This window comes from Rana temporaria, chromosome 9 (genome assembly GCF_905171775.1).
Source record: "Rana temporaria chromosome 9, aRanTem1.1, whole genome shotgun sequence".
NCBI lineage: Eukaryota > Metazoa > Chordata > Amphibia > Anura > Ranidae > Rana > Rana temporaria.
The window spans coordinates 130,795,832-130,811,658 of record NC_053497.1 but is presented as its reverse complement, the minus strand read 5'-3'; the positions used below and the strand labels follow the sequence as shown (position 1 = coordinate 130,811,658).

The 15,827-nt window shown below is 44.0% G+C and overlaps 1 protein-coding gene across 2 annotated transcripts in view; it reads left to right on the top strand.

The window, feature by feature from the left end:
- PNPLA7 (patatin like phospholipase domain containing 7) overlaps positions 1–15,827 on the top strand; it is a 413,102-nt gene that overhangs the window by 116,601 nt on the left and 280,674 nt on the right. For both annotated transcript variants that reach the window (XM_040324512.1, XM_040324513.1), the window contains one exon: positions 11,898–11,995. In XM_040324512.1, the coding sequence (XP_040180446.1) occupies positions 11,898–11,995 (98 nt within the window). The remainder of the gene's footprint in view (positions 1–11,897; positions 11,996–15,827) is intronic.

The following is a 15,827-nucleotide window of genomic DNA, read 5'->3' as shown; positions in this document are numbered from 1 at the left end:
AGTGTAATTCTCCCTGCTTGGTTAATGCTGTGTTAGAGGGAAGGTGATTTCAGGTGTGACTCACTCCTCTGCTAACAGGCTGTGAAATGTTAATGATCCTTCCTCAGCCAGTCCTATTTCAAAGGGTAATTGATCTATTGTGTGTGTGAAGGAGACCTGTGTTTACTGTTTACTGTGATTAGAAGTGGCTCATGTTAATTATTCTGATTGCTTCATTGTGGTAATTATCTCTTCTATATGCGGGGCCAGGCTGTCTAGATAACGTATTCTGTACAACTAGTAATTAACTCCACTGATGTCATTATCTAAAGAAAATGTGTTTTCAGGGTCGGCTCCGAAGTGTCTGCCTAATAATCTGTATGAGGGCCCCCACTGTGTGTGAAAAGGGGGTGGAGAGTTCATTGTTCTTTGATTGAGGATTCAGCTTGTAAACTGCATATATACCAGCAGCATGCTGCCATTAAAGTCTGTCTTGTTCCAGCAGTAAGCTTTGACCCATGTGTTGCTTATTGGGCGATTCCAGGAATATTCCTCCTAGTGGAATATTGGGTGATTTTCTTTATGGGAAGAAGGGAAGACTTTGACGGGGATATCATTCTAATACCGTCACACCACAGATTAATAATAAATCTGGTATATATTGGCACTCTGATGGTTCCCAACTGCCACTTATCTGGTTTTCAGTAAATCGATCTGTATGACCTTCCTAGTTCTCCAGTACTTTATTTTCTAATAAAGAAGCTATGTCAGAAATAGTCAAATGTATTAAGACTTTAAATAAAACAACCTGCAAAAGTTTTACTGTATTGGGTTATTTTCATTTTAAAATGCCCTTTCTGACTATGCGCAAAAAAATGGTGATAGTAAGGGCCCTTTCACACTGGGGCATTTTTCAAGCGCTTTAGCGTTAAAAAAAGCGCCTGTAAAACGCCTGAAAGAAGCTGCATCTGCAATCCCAATGTGAAAGCTCGAGTGCTTTCACACTAAAGCGCCTGAAAAACACCCCAGTGTGAAAGTGGTCTTAGCGTTAAAAAAAGCGCCTGAAAGAAGCTGCATCTGCAATCCCAATGTGAAAGCCTGAGTGCTTTCACACTGAGGCGCTGAGCTGGCAGGGCATCAAAAAAAGTCCTGCATGCAGCTTCTTTGCAGCGCTTTAGGAGCGGTTAATACACCGCTCCTAAAGCCCCCTTCCCATTGAGGAAGCTTTTTTTAACGCCAAAGCGCCTGAAAAGCGCCTCAGTGTGAAAGGGGTCTTAGCAGCGCTTTACCAGCGTTTTTCGGGCGCTGGCAGTGTGAAAGGCCTCTGAAAGCACTTGGGCTTTCACATTGGGATTGCAGATGAGGCTTCTTTCAGGCGCTTTACAGGCTTTTTTTAAACGCCAAAGCGCCTAAAAAACGCCCGAAAAACGCCCCAGTGTGAAAGGGGTCTAAGGACTGACTGATGTTGATTAAAATGCAGCTGCATAGTACGTTAACTAATTAGTCCTTATGGAGATGATGGTCGGTGCTGGAGATTTGGTCCAGCCTGCAAATTGCTTCTTCTGTTGAGAATCCGTGAACATACTTCCAAAATGGAGATAAAATATGTATCACACGTATTTCATTTACATTTATGTGTTTTTCTATATAAAGGACAGTCTCCAAAGAGCCAAGACACATGAACAAAAATGTAGCTTGTACAAAGTAACAGACGGTGTGTGTGTGTGTGTGTATATATATATGTGTGTGTATATGTATGTGTATATATATATAGACACTGCTCAAAAAAAAATTAAGGGAACACTTTTGAATCAGAACTCCTTGGATATTGATCTGGTCAGTTAAGTAACAGAGGGGGTTTTTAATCAGTTTCAGCTGCTTTGCTGTTAATTGAAATTAGCAGGTGCACTAATGGGCAACAATGAGACGACCTCTAAAACAGGAATGTTTTTTTAGGTGGAGGTGTCTGACATTTTTTTTCCCTACTCATCTTTTCTGACTGTTTTTCACTAGTTTTGCATTTGGCTAGGGTCAGTGTCACTACTGGTAGCACAAGGCGATACTTGGACCGTATAAAGGTTACACAGGCAATCCAACTCCTCCAGGATGGCACATCAATACGTGTCATTGCCAGAAGGTTTGCTGTGTCTCCCAGCACAGTCTCAAGAGCATGGAGGAGATTCTAGGAGAGCTGGACAGAGCCGTAGAAGGTCCTTAACCCATCAGCAGGACCGGTATCTGCTCCTTTGTGCAAGGAGGAACAGGATGAGCACTGCCAGACCCCTACAAAATGACCTCCAGCAGGCCACTGGTGTGAATGTCTCTAAACCAAACAATCAGAAACAGACTTCATGGGGGTGGCCTGAGGGCCAGACGTCTTCTAGTGTGGAGCTCGATTGGCATTTTTCCATTGAAAACTAGAATTGGCAGGTGCTCCATGCTTTTCACAGATGAGAGCAGGTTCACCCTGAGCATATGCGACAGACGTGAAAGGGTCTGATGAAGCCACGGAGAACTTTATGCTGCCTGTAACATCGTTCAGCATGACCGGTTTGGTGGTGGGTCAGTGATGGTCTGGGGAGACATATCCATGGAGGGACGCACAGACCTCTACAGGCTACACAATGGCACCCTGACTGCCATTAGGTATTGGGATGAAATCCTTGGACCCATTGTCAGACCCTACGCTGGTGCAGTGGGTCCTGGGTTCCTCCTGGTGCACGACAATGCCCGGCCTCATGTGGCGAGAACATGCAGCCAGTTCCTGGAGGATGAAGAAATTGATACCAGTGAATGGCCACCATGCTCACCTGTCCTAAATCCAAAAGAACACCTCATGGACATTGTTTCGGTCACTGGACTCATACAGCCCGTCTTGGGAGAGAGCCCCCATAGCATGCACTTGCTATGGGAGCAGACACAGAAGAGGAGGAGCCAGCAGCGCTGGTGGGGGATCTCAGAAGAGGACATTTGGGGCTGCTCTGTGAAATATTATTGCACAGAGCAGGCAAGAATAACATTAATTATTTTAATTAAAAAAAATTACATTTTATAATTACTTTAACGCTAACTAAATAAGGCCCCTTTCACATTGAGGAGTTTTTCAGGCGGTACAGCGCTAAAAATAGCGCTGCTATCCCGCCTGAAAAACTCCTTCACTGCAGACTCAATGTGAAAGCCCGAGGGCTTTCACACTGAGGCGATGCGCTGGCGGGAGACAAAAAAATCTCCTGTCAGCAGCATCTTTGGAGCGGTGAGAGGAGCGGCATGTATACCGCTCCTTCACCGCTCCTTCCCATTGAAAACAATGGGAAACCGCGGCAATACCGCCCGCAATGCGCCTCTATAGAGGCGCATTGCGGGCGGTATTAACCCTTTATCGGCCGCTAGCGGGGGTTAATACCGCACCGCTAGCGGCCGAATCCCACGGCAATCCCGGCGGTATAGCGCCGCTATTTTTAGCGGCGTTATACCGCCACCGCAGCTCCTGCCTCAGTCTGAAAGGGGCCTAAGTCTTAGTAGAAATTGTGAAAGCGACACTGCGTTTATGTGCAGTAATATCAATTACATTTTTGATAAACATTAAACTATCACAGGGCCTAGCAAATCAGCAGTACCGTCTTTTTATTCTGTCAGGTATGTACTTTTATGAAAAATATATGGTTTGGGGGTATGTTACAAACTCTGAAAACTGTAAGTGACAAATAGGAAAAAATAAAACTTGGCTTCTCTCTCAACTAAGACCCCTTTCACACTGGAGCTCTTTGCAAGCGCTATAATACTAAAAATAGCACCTGAAAAGCACCCTGAAACAGCCGCTGCTGTCTCTCCAGTGTGAAAGCCCCGAGGGCTTTCACACTGGAGAGTGTGTGTTTACCGCTCCTGCTCATTGAAGTCAATGGGCAGTGCTGCCATACCGCTGGAAAAGCACCTCTGCAGGGGCGCTTTGCGATTGGTTTTAACCTTTTTTTTGGCCGGTAGTGCAGGTTAAAAGCACCCCACTAGCGGCCGAATAACCCCGCAAATATAATGGTAAAGCGCTGCTAAAAATAGCGGCGCCCCCACCGCCCCAGTGTGAAAGGGGCCTAAGCAGAATTATTTTGTCATGTAGTACACCCCATTTCTTCCTTCACTTTAAAACTCTCTAAGATTTCCTAGATTTCTGTCTGGACAGACACAAATGGCTGACATCCCTTATGTGTAGTTTGCAGAAGGAGCACTTTGCCATTTTGTATCCAGGCTTTCTCTTGGCATAAACAAGTTCTAAAAGTCACTTTTCTACCTCACTTGTTTGATCTGTATGGAGCGACCTCCCCCCACCCACAGTGATTAATTAGAAAGCATCTGATTTTTCCATCACCCACTGTTTCACCGCCCCAGAAACCCCTATTTATATCTCTTTGTGTTAGATTAATTAGCACTTCTCTGGCACAGAGCATGTGAGTAGAGCGCTCTGTGGCTCTTAATGGCAGTGCCATAGACAGAAAGGATATTTTCCTTTTTTAGTAAGCTGCTTTGCTGGTATAATATAGATGTAGGCTAGGCTGTGCAACACTGTCCCAATTCTCTTTGCTATAGTGGAACCACAGGTTCCAGCATGCCTTTCTTGCTACATATATGGCCATTTTCTCCTGTCTTTCTCCCCAACTGCAACAGTTTGGGGGGGTTGGTATAAAGCTGGGGGGGGGTGGACTAAGACTGGAGAGTGCAAAGTCTGCTCCAACTCTGCATGGAAACCAATCGGCTTTCAGGTTTTATTGTCAAAGCCTAATTGAACAAGTTGCAGTTAGTAACTGTCTATCATACACAGCTGCCCCAAATTCTGAGTGCACCAGTTTTAATAAATCTCCCCCAGTGTCAGTGTGTCACAATCACAGTGAAAAAACAGTTCCTTTTATGGCAGACAAGACTTCTACAAGATATTACTATATGTATAGTTAAAGCTAAAGTTTCGCGTTTTCTGTAAATAGAGGTGAAGCAGTTGAATCACAGGATTCGCATTGTCCATTTACAGAAATATGAGTTCTGTTAAAAGAAGAAGTTGAGGACTTAAAAACGTAAAAAAAAAAAACGATTATACTCTCCTAGGTGGATGCAGCATTGATCCGAGCAGAGAGCTGTGACTGTCAGTCAGCGGCTCTCTGCTCTCCCTTCTAGTGCTCACTGGAGGTCTGCGCTGTGGAGGAGGCAGGAGGGGCTGGCTGAGGCTCTTAGCAGATCACTGAGAGCAGGCCTGTCGGAACAAGACAGGCAAAACAAGCAACTGCTTGGGGCCCCCAGCTGGCCTGGGGCCCCCAAGCAGGAGCCCGTTCATTCCGCTGCAGGGATGGGGGCTTTAGTTTGCTGAGGGGAGAGAAGCAAGTGCGAACTTGGCTGTGTGGCAGGCCGGATATTTCCTCCCAGGCAGCCTATACGGCCGCAGCGATGTCTGTTACTTTAACTTTTTTTTTTTTTACAGTGACCAGTCTCCCCCTCTGGTTGGTTGAGCAGAGCAGCGTCAGTGTATCAAAGCTCACTCCCTCCTCAGTCCATTCTGTAAACACACACATGAGGAAGAGGAGGAGGAGGAGGGGGAAGAAGGGACGCTCTGATCTCAGGTCTGCTGTAAAGTTTTTATTATGCTTTGTAGAGGGAGGGGGTGAGTGTCTACCCCCTACCCATCCCCCTTGCACTGGTTCCTTTCTCTCACAAAGCCCCCCCCCCCCCCCAGCACATATCTGACCCCCCAAGCACATGTGGGCACGGTGGCTGCATTTGATGTGGCATAGTCGCTGCATTTGATGGGCAAAGTCACTGCATTTGATGGGGCACAGTGGCTGCATATGATGGGAAACAGTCGCTGCATTTGATGGGGCACGGTGGTTGCATTTGATGGGGCACGGTGGTTGCATTTGATGGGGCACGGTGGTTGCATTTGATGGGGCATGGTGGTTGCATTTGATGGGGCATGGTGGTTGCATTTGATGGGGCACGGTGGCTGCATTTGATGGGGCACGGTGGCTGCATTTGATGGGGCACGGTGGCTGCATTTGATGGGGCACGGTGGCTGCATTTGATGGGCACGGTGGCTGCATTTGATGGGCAGGAGACCATTTGTGAGGTCAGGCACTGATGTTGGACAAGAAGGCCTGGCTCGTAGTTTCCACTCAAATTCATCCAAAAAGGTGTTCTATCGGGTTGAGGTCAGGACTCTGTGCAGGCCAGTCAAGTTCCTCCACCCCAAACTCGCTCATCCATGTCTTTATGGACCTTGCTTTGTGCACTGGGTGAACGTAAACTGTATCGCTATGCTGTGGTTCCTGTAGGCTTTGCGTGTGGGGGGCGGGGGGGCTGGGGTTTGGGGGCCTCCATGTCCATTTTGCTTGGGGCCCCCAAATTCCTTCAAACGACCCTGACTGAGAGGCTGAGCTAGGTGGTGGTCCAGGCCGCTGGGTGAATCCTGACCATATGGCTTTGGCCCACTGTCTGCTGAAAACTGGTCACAGTAGTGCAGAATGAACTGTGACCCATAGAAGAAGTATGATCTAACTATCAAATGACAGAGCAATCGCTTGTAAACAAACCGGCGTCATGTCACGTTCCTCTCTCCCCTCTCTGTACTGATCGGTACAGTGTGAGCGGAAAAGGGAAGAGATCGGGTGCAGCAGCACTGTGGGCTTGATCTGTAGTGCCCACAGTGCTGATCTGTGCCCATTGCAGCCTCATCCAGCCATCCCTCTGTCATACTCATCCAGCCATCCATGCTCAGCAATACTCATCCATTCATCCATACTCAGCAATAGTCATCCATCCATGCTTAGCTATCCCATCCATACTCAGAAATACTCATCTATCCATCCATGCTCAGCCATCCATACTCGTCAATACTCATCCATCCACCACCATACGAACTCAGCCGTACCCAGCCATCCCATCCATACTCGGCCATCCACATTTATGGCTCAACCATCCCCATTCATGCTCATCTATGCCACATCGGTTCTCATCCATGCCACTACAGTGCTTCACAAAAGTGTTATAATGGGTAGTCAAATTAGATTTGAAATGTATGCCCCTAGAACACCTGATGGTGCTACCTGCATGTTGGGCCTCTGTATGTGGCCTGGTTTTGAAAAATTTCCCACATGTGGTATCGCCGTATTCAGGAGGAGTAGGAGAATCTATTTTGGGTTGCGTTTTCATTTTCTTTCCACATTTTCCAAAAACGTGTAGAAAAAAAAATGATGTGTTCAAGACAAATTATGCCTATTAGATTATACGTTGGGGTGTTTTCTTTCCAAAATTGGGTAATTTTTGGGGTGTTTCCATTGTCCTGGTGCTTCAGGGCCTTCAAAAGTGTAAGAGGTAGTCAAGAAATTAGTGTAATTTATGCTCCTAGAACGCCTGAAGGTGCTCCCTCAATGTTGGGCCTCTGTATGTGGCCACCCTGTGTACATATCTCACACATGTGGTATCGCCATACTCAGGAGGAGTAGCAGAATGTGTTTTGGGGTATAATTGGTAGTATGCATATGCTGTGTGTGAGAAATAACCTGTTAAAGAGGAGTTCCACCCAAATTTGGAACTTCCTCTTAACCCACTCCTCTCCCCCTTACATGCCACATTTGGCATGTATTTTTTTTGGGGGGGGAGTGGGGGCTTCAGCACGAGTGGGACTTCCTGTCCCACTTCCTCCTTCCTGTAGGCGACTAAGCTTAATCGCCTTCAGGAAGTGGCTGCTGTAGGAGATCGCCTAGGACACGTCACAGGTCCTAGGCGATCTCCTGGCCAATTACGCCGCGCCGCTCGCGCATGCGCAGTGCCGCGCCGCTCGCGCTCGCGCATGCGCAGTGGGTGCCCGGCCGTGAAGCCGAAAGCTGTCACGGCCGGGTGCCCACACTGAAGATGAAGACGCCGGCCGGGGAGGGGGGGAGAGGAGCGGACCCCCGGCCGGCGCGTCGCTGGAGCAGGTAAGTGCCTGTTTATTAAAAGCCAGCAGCTACACTTTTTGTTGCTGCTGACTTTTAATAAACATAAAAATGGCTGGAACTCCCCTTTAATATGGCAATTTTGTGAAAAAAAAAAAAGAAAATCTTGATTTTACAAAGTTTGGGAAAAAATTACAACTTCAAAAAACTCACCATGCAGCTTACTAAATACCTTGGAATGTCTAATTTCCAAAAAGGGGTAATTTGGGGGGCATTTGTACTTTCCTGGCTTGTTAGGGTCTCAAGAAATTAGATAGGCTGTCAGTACTTCAATTGAGATACATTTTCAGTGATTGGCACCATAGCTTGTGGACTCTATAACTTTCACAAAGACCAAATAATATTCACCAATTTGGGTATTTTTTACCAAAGATATGTAGCAGTATAAATTTTGGCCAAAGTTATTAATTTGCAAAATTTTATAACCGAAACAAAGAAAAATTCATTTTTTTAAAGAGTTTTAAGTCTTTTTTCTTTTATAGAGGAAAAAAATATATTATAAAAACACACCGGTGATTAAATGCTACCAAAAGAAAGCTCTATTTGTGTGATGGTACAGTTTTGGATGACTGAGTAATTGTCATTCAAAATGTTAGAGCACCGAAAGCTGAAAATTGGCCGGGTTAGTATGGGGGTTTAAGTGCCCAGTGTGTAAGTGGTTAAAGGGGGGGAAAAAAGTTATAATTACCTCTGTGCAGTTGGTTTTGTACAGAGCAGCCTTGATCCTCCTCTTCACGGGTCTCTCCTTTGCTGCTCCTGGCCCCTGCCTCCTATCGAGTGCACCCACAATCGGCAGCTTCCTATTGGTGCACTGGATTTGAGTCACAGCTCCGCGTGTCCATTCAGACAAGGAGCCTGACTGGCTCCGCCCCTCTCTCCCCTGATTGGCTGACTGACTTTGACAACCGAGGGAGCCAATCAGGAGCAGTGTCCCAGATGGTTTATACATTCGTCGACATCGCTGGAGAGATACGAGTCTCAGGTAAGTAATTGGGGGATGCTGAGGAGGGGGGCTTCTACATACATAGAATGAATTAAGATAAAAAAAACTACCTTTTACAACTCCTTTAACCACTTCCAGACCGACGCATTTATATATGCGTGTGCAGAATGGCACGTACAGGCCCCCCCGCTACATGCGGCGGTCGGATTCCCGCAGGGGGGGGGGATCCGGGACGACGGCGGGGCTATTCATTTATAGCCGCTCCGTCGCGGTCGCTCCCCGGAGCTGAAGAACGGGGAGAGCCGTATGTAAACACGGCTTCCCCGTGCTTCACTGTGGCGGCGGCATCGATCGAGTGATCCCTTTTATAGGGGGACTCGATCGATGATGTCAGTCCTACAGCCACACCCCCCTACAGTTGTAAACACACACTAGGTGAACCCTAACTCCTACAGCGCCCCCTGTGGTTAACTCCCAAACTGCAACTGTCATTTTCACAATAAACAATGCAATTTAAATGCATTTTTTGCTGTGAAAATGACAATGGTCCTAAAAATATGTCAAAATTGTCCGAAGCGTCCGCCATAATGTCGCAGTCACAAAAAAAATCGCTGATTGCCGCCATTAGTAGTAAACAAATTTTTTTTATATAAAAATGCAATAAAAATATCCCCTATTGTGTAAACGCTATAAATTTTGCGCAAACCAACCGATAAGCGCTTATTGCGATTTTTTTTTTCCTAACAAAAATAGGTAGAAGAATACGTATCGGCCTAAACTGAGGAAAAAATGTTTTTATATATATATTTTTGGGTGATATTTATTATAGCAAAAAGTAAAAAATATTGAATTTTTTTCAAAATTGTCGCTCTATTTTTGTTTATAGTGCAAAAAATGAAAACCGCAGAGGTGATCAAATACCACAAAAAAAAAGCTCTATTTGTGGGGGAAAAAAGACGCCAATTTTGTTTTGGAGCCACGTCGCACGACCGCGCAATTGTCTGTTAAAGCGACGCAGTGCTGAATTGTAAAAACCCCTTGGGTCATTTAGCAGCATATTGGTCCGGTCCTTAAGTGGTTAATGGCGGAGAGAGCACAACTTTTCTCAGTAGTAGAGGCTGCTCTAAATCTTCACAGTGGTGGAAGAAAGACGCTCAGGGCAATTTCCAATGGTTCTGAAGTAGATGCAGCAGAGAAGATTGTTACCAGAAGCGGGCAGGTAATGGGTTACACACACACAGTACCATCACATATAACGTAGTGTTTGATGCTGTTACCCCCAAAAATCTATACTGTATAATAAACTTCAAAACAATAAATAGAATTGCCACATTTCCTGTTTTCCATTTTGAGAAAGTGCCTGATTGAAAAAAACATGTTGTCGATGTTGTATGTGGAAAGATCTTGATTGCATATCTTCTGGGGGGTATCATGCTATTTGTTGAATCCTCAATAAAGCGAAACAGGTGCTTGTTTTTATGATTGGCTTTGCTGTTGAATGATTGCAGTACAATCATAACTGCATATTGAGAGGAAATATTTTCCTTATAAATACAGTGTGCCAATTTTTCCCAGTTTAAAAGATAACATACAAGGTGCATCTATTTTAAAAGAAATGGCAAATAATAAAAACAATATAGCATGTACAATTGCGACGCAAGTCATATTGTAATTGAATGTTATTAAAATTACCTTTCCTGTTCAATCTGCAGCTGTAATTTTCTGTAAAATCAAATATTGCTACCTGGAGGTGTTCTGTACACAGAATGCCCCCCCCCCCCCAGAAACATTTCCTGTTTGTGTGATTTGCTTACTGATTTCCCCAGAAGTCTACACTAAGACCTCTTTCACACTGGGGAGGTTTGCAGGCGCTATTGCGCTAAAAATAGCGCCTGCAAACCGACCTGAAACAGCGGCTGCTGTTTCTCCAGTGTGAAAGTCAGAGGGCTTTCACATTGGAGCGGTGCGCTATCAGGACTGCTCCAAAAGTCCTGCTAGCTGCATCTTTGAAGCGGGGTGTTTACCACTCCTTCCCATTGAAAGCAATGGGAAACTTTGGCTATTAACCCTTAGATACAAGTCCGATATCGGGCATACCCTTGCAACAAAAATGTATTTTTTAGTGATAAACTCCCAATAGGAAATCCTGTCTAAAGGTTTGCAGACCCTGCTGTTTTCTTCATTAGAGCTCTGGTGCAGCAGCTGGTTGATAATTATGCAACCATTCTTATTAAATTCACTTTTCACATAAACACACACAGGGATTTATTCAGAATAACAACATTTTTTCTTTTAAACAATCTTTCTTGCAGTGACAAGGGGCAAATGTGCCAGACTTTCTACTATGGGTTGTTACATGGTCCCAGGTGTTCATTGCGTTTTTAAGCCCTATAAATGGGGAATGTTAAATATTCTTGGTGTCCACATATCTGCCAAGTAGTTTTGTATAATATGGGTGTCTAGTTTAGCATGAATCTAGGGGGTGGAGGTTTGAAAAACGTGTATATCCCTCCTGGATAACCCCCATGGTATCGCTGATTCCTTTCCCGAGAGAATTTTTAGACAATTGTCTCTTTTTATTATAATTGAGGGGAGGGTGGCTTGTTAAATTGGTATATTTTTGTTAAGCTTTTTTTTTTATATGTGAGTGTGCATATGTTCTTGTTCTTTCTTTAGTGGTTTTTGGGATGGACTAAACGTGATCTTTAAACAGTGTTCAACCTGGATGCAGTAAGAGATGGATTAGCTTGGTACTAAAATAATTATCCTACAAGTCAGTGGTTCTCAACCCTGTCCTTAAGTACCCCCAACAGGCCATGTTTGCAAGTTTTTCTTTATCTTCCACAGGTGCTTTAAATCAGAATCAATGGCTTGGTATTTTGAACAGATATTTTATCCCAAAACATGGCCCCGAGGACAGGGTTTAGAACCCCTGCTATAAGTAACTCTAAATTTAAGTAGTTATGTGTCTTACCCTGTACTTTACATCTGTATTTCCAAATTTCCAGAGAGCCCCAAAGCAGCTAATTCTGACATGGACATGGCATACGAGAGAGCTAGAGTCAGCCTTACGCCTGATGACTTTCCTCCCAGCCCAGTGAATAAGGTATGTAAAAGTCGAGTTTGGACTTGTAAGATGGACACATGGTATCAGGAGCTGTGATGCTGCCAGCACTGTGTAAATTGGGGTACAGAAGAGTCTTGTCAATATACATGTAGATTGGAATAATCACATTCTTCAGAAAGGCAAGCCCTAACCTGCTTTTCCTGAAACACATCTTTTGTTGAGAAAAATGGTCTTATGGAAAAAGATGACAAAGTGCACCTCTACTGAAATCTTAACATAACGTTATGTTCACATTCTTGCTGGTAAAAATACTTCCCTCCAGTGCTGCTCACATATGACCAAAGAAGAGCAAGAGTTGATCTCCTCTAACCCGATCCACACCCAGTGCTCACCTGCCGATGTATTGCAGTGTTGTCAGGATTGGTTGTTAAAGTGTCATTAAACCCATGCCTCGACAAAATCCGGGCGCCAGGTCGCAATTGCGACAAGAAATAATGACCTGGCGCCTGGGGAAGCTTAGGTCTGCAGAAGGCCGCAAAGCTGCGGCCTCAATTATCGGCCGGCGCGATCGCGGTGGGCCCGCTGGTAATTGAGGCCGCGGCTTTGCGGCCTTCACAGAAGGAAGCTGAGCTGTGCAGTAGACCACAAAGCCGCGGCCTCAATTGCCGGCCGTTAATTGAGGCCGAGGCTTGGCGGGCTTCACAGAAGGAAGCTGAACTGTGCAGAAGGCCGCAAAGCCGCTTCCTCAGTTGCCGGACGGTAATTGAGGCCGCGGCTTTGCGGCCTTCACAGAAGGAAGCTGAGGCCTGCAGAAGGAATCTAGGCCATTGGCATTACAGGTTACATTACATTACAAGTAGCAAAAAACAGCAGTTCTAATGTGTTTTTTCACTGCCATCTCCTTCTATCTAATTAGAACCCCCAAACATTATATATATTTTTTATTCTAACACCCTAAAGAATAAAATGGCTGAATAATTTTGCACGCCCAATTTTTCAGTTTTTTATTTGTTAAAAAAGTTTGAAATATCCAATAAATTACTTTCCACTTCATGATTGTGTCCTACTTGTTGTTGATTCTTCAACAAAAAAATACAGTTTTATATCTTTATGTTTGAAGCCTGAAATGTGGCAAAGGTCGCAAAGTTCAAGGGGGCCGAATACTTTCGCAAGGCACTGTGTATATAAAACAAAATACAGTATGCAAAGAAGTAACACCTGAAAAGACAACTGCAAAAGAGAGGTATCTCACGGTACCCTGTAGTTGAGAACAAAGAAGAAAAGCGGAAGGTAGTATTACCAAATATATTGGAACTATTGAAAAATCGATGTAAATAAGATATAAGGTAAAAAAAAATCCTATTTAGATCATATATAGTAGAATCAATAATAGGATATTGTATGTGTGCTCATGTGGAAAGCCATATTGGCTGTACATGATCTGTCCCTTGCCTAGTAGTGTAGCACACAGGTGCAGAGGCCCGTACAGCACACAAGAGCTGCAGCAGCATATCCATGTTTGACAGGCATGTGTGGACTGGTGCACTTCCCTTAAAGCTAACCATTTGTGTTCAGGGCCGTGCACCCATCCTTGCATGTCTGTTAAACTCTGATGTATGGGTGAGTCAATAAGGTCTGTATGTCTTTGTTGACTAACATGGGCAGCCTGCACACTGCTCCAGATGCTTGAACAAACTGCTGTTGCATTGTGCATAGGCCGCTGTGCGCTTGTGAATGAGCCCCAAACCCTTTCTTTCTCTCAGTGGATATCAGTCAGTTTTGTGCTGACTGAAGACAGTGTTTTCCTATTCATAGCCTTCTATCTTTGCAGCAGATTTGCATATAGAAAATACTGACTTGCTTATGGCCACTAGAGGGAGAATCTTCAAACCGGTAAAATAAATGTCCTCATTAAAATATGGAAGAGCAAGCAAGTAGAAAAGTTACTTCAACGATTACTTTTATGAAATGATTTATTAACACGGCGCACTTCCTGAAGTGCGCCATTGTTTCCTTTTAAATAATACTCCTGTGCCCAGACCCTCAAGTGTGTGTGATGAAATAAAAAGGAATTTGCTGACAGTATATTGATGTCAAAGAACTGATTAATTGCATTAGTTCAGAAAAGAAAATGAATATATATTTCCAGCTGGCAACTTACAGAGGGGTCTTTGGGGAGGAATGATGACGTACGACTGAATTCAAGCGTCACATTTGTAACATCTGTGCCTTTCCTTATGCACATGGTGTATAAAATCTCTGGGGACCCCAGACTTTTTCTGATCTGTAAAGATTGCTAGATATGCAGTCTGCCTCAGTTCTTAAATCGCATAAATAGAAACGCAATAATGGGTCTGTATATATTGAGGCTGATTCAATATAAATATGTATGCTTTGCAGCATGCTTCTCAGAAAGTCTACACTGAACACCTAAAACATTCCATAGAATATTTATAAGCCTGTACAGGAAGACCTTTAAGCCCAACACTAGCCATTTTTTTGGAGGTTATGATGGAGTGGGGAAGTTTTTATTTTTATGAAGGAGATTTAGCCCTCCCTTCCTGTTCAGAGGACATTCTGACTCAAAAGGTGTCCACAGGACAGCAATCAAAATGTTTCCACACTCAGGACACAATGCAGTAAAAACTTGACAAGTTTCTATCAAATTTTTCCCATTGTATATAATGTTTGTTTGATTATTTTTTTTTAAACATTCCCATGTTTTTATGAACTCTGATGTATTATTGTTTGAGACCAGAGATTTTTATGGACTACATATAAATATAGCCCTGATGAAGGGGGACCCGTATAACCCTTGAAATGCATTGGCTCACCTCTATAAAGACAAAAAGTATTCTGGGCTTTTTGCAGTTTTGCTTTTCATCTTCTTTCAGCTATAACAATCTGACAAAACAAAATAAAAAAAATGATTCGACTTTAGCAATGCAATTGAGATATGAACTTCTGAAAGATCCCACTTCAGCAAAAGGAGAAACTATTTTGGACTGACATCAATTTTTAGATAATGTTGGGAAGGGTTATGAGGTTTTTTTTTTTGTGCAAAATTGTATTTTTATTGGGTTATAAAAACAAGTAAAACATCACAGTATCATAAAGTACAAAGTATTGAAAAGTTCAACACAATGACGATAAAGAAATTGTACAAAGAAAAAATAACATGAAAGTAAATGACATATACATAGTGTCCAAGGACGCAGAACACAGGAGTGATCTGCATGATTCTACAAGATCATATAAAACAAACAACTCTTGGGTATATATTGGAGGTACAAACAGAAAAAAACAAACAAGGGGAAAACATATACTAAGGTGAGGGCAACGACACAGGGGTCCCGTATCTCGAGAGATCCCAAGGTTCCCAGACTTTATCAAATTGTGGTATGGAATCGTTAACAGAGGCCGTCAAATATTCCATCCTCCGAATTTCAGCTACCAGGTGGAGAAATCTGGGCCATGGAGGCGGGGTACTAGACAACCAACACAACGGTATGAGCCTCTTGACGGCCAATAAAATATAGGCGGCCAAGCGGTTAGCTTTTTTGGTTAGACCTGGGAATGGGAGGCCCAAAAGAAAGTTCATTGGATCAAATGGAAGGGACACTTCTATCACCTCCTATGTTGCCTGTGTCCGTGTAACGTAGATCTCCCTTTTCGTGAGTTTTGTCCCCGGGAAGAAAACTGAAGGGGAATCCAAAATGTTATGGTTGTCAACAGATCAGAATCGTCTTCAAAAGGGGACATCTGTTCTGATGACAGCTGTCATAGGTAGCATTTATTATCCCATTTGGGAGGTTTTCTTGTCACATCTCTGGGTCATGGAGTGAAGGAAAATCTCCTCGACAGGAACACA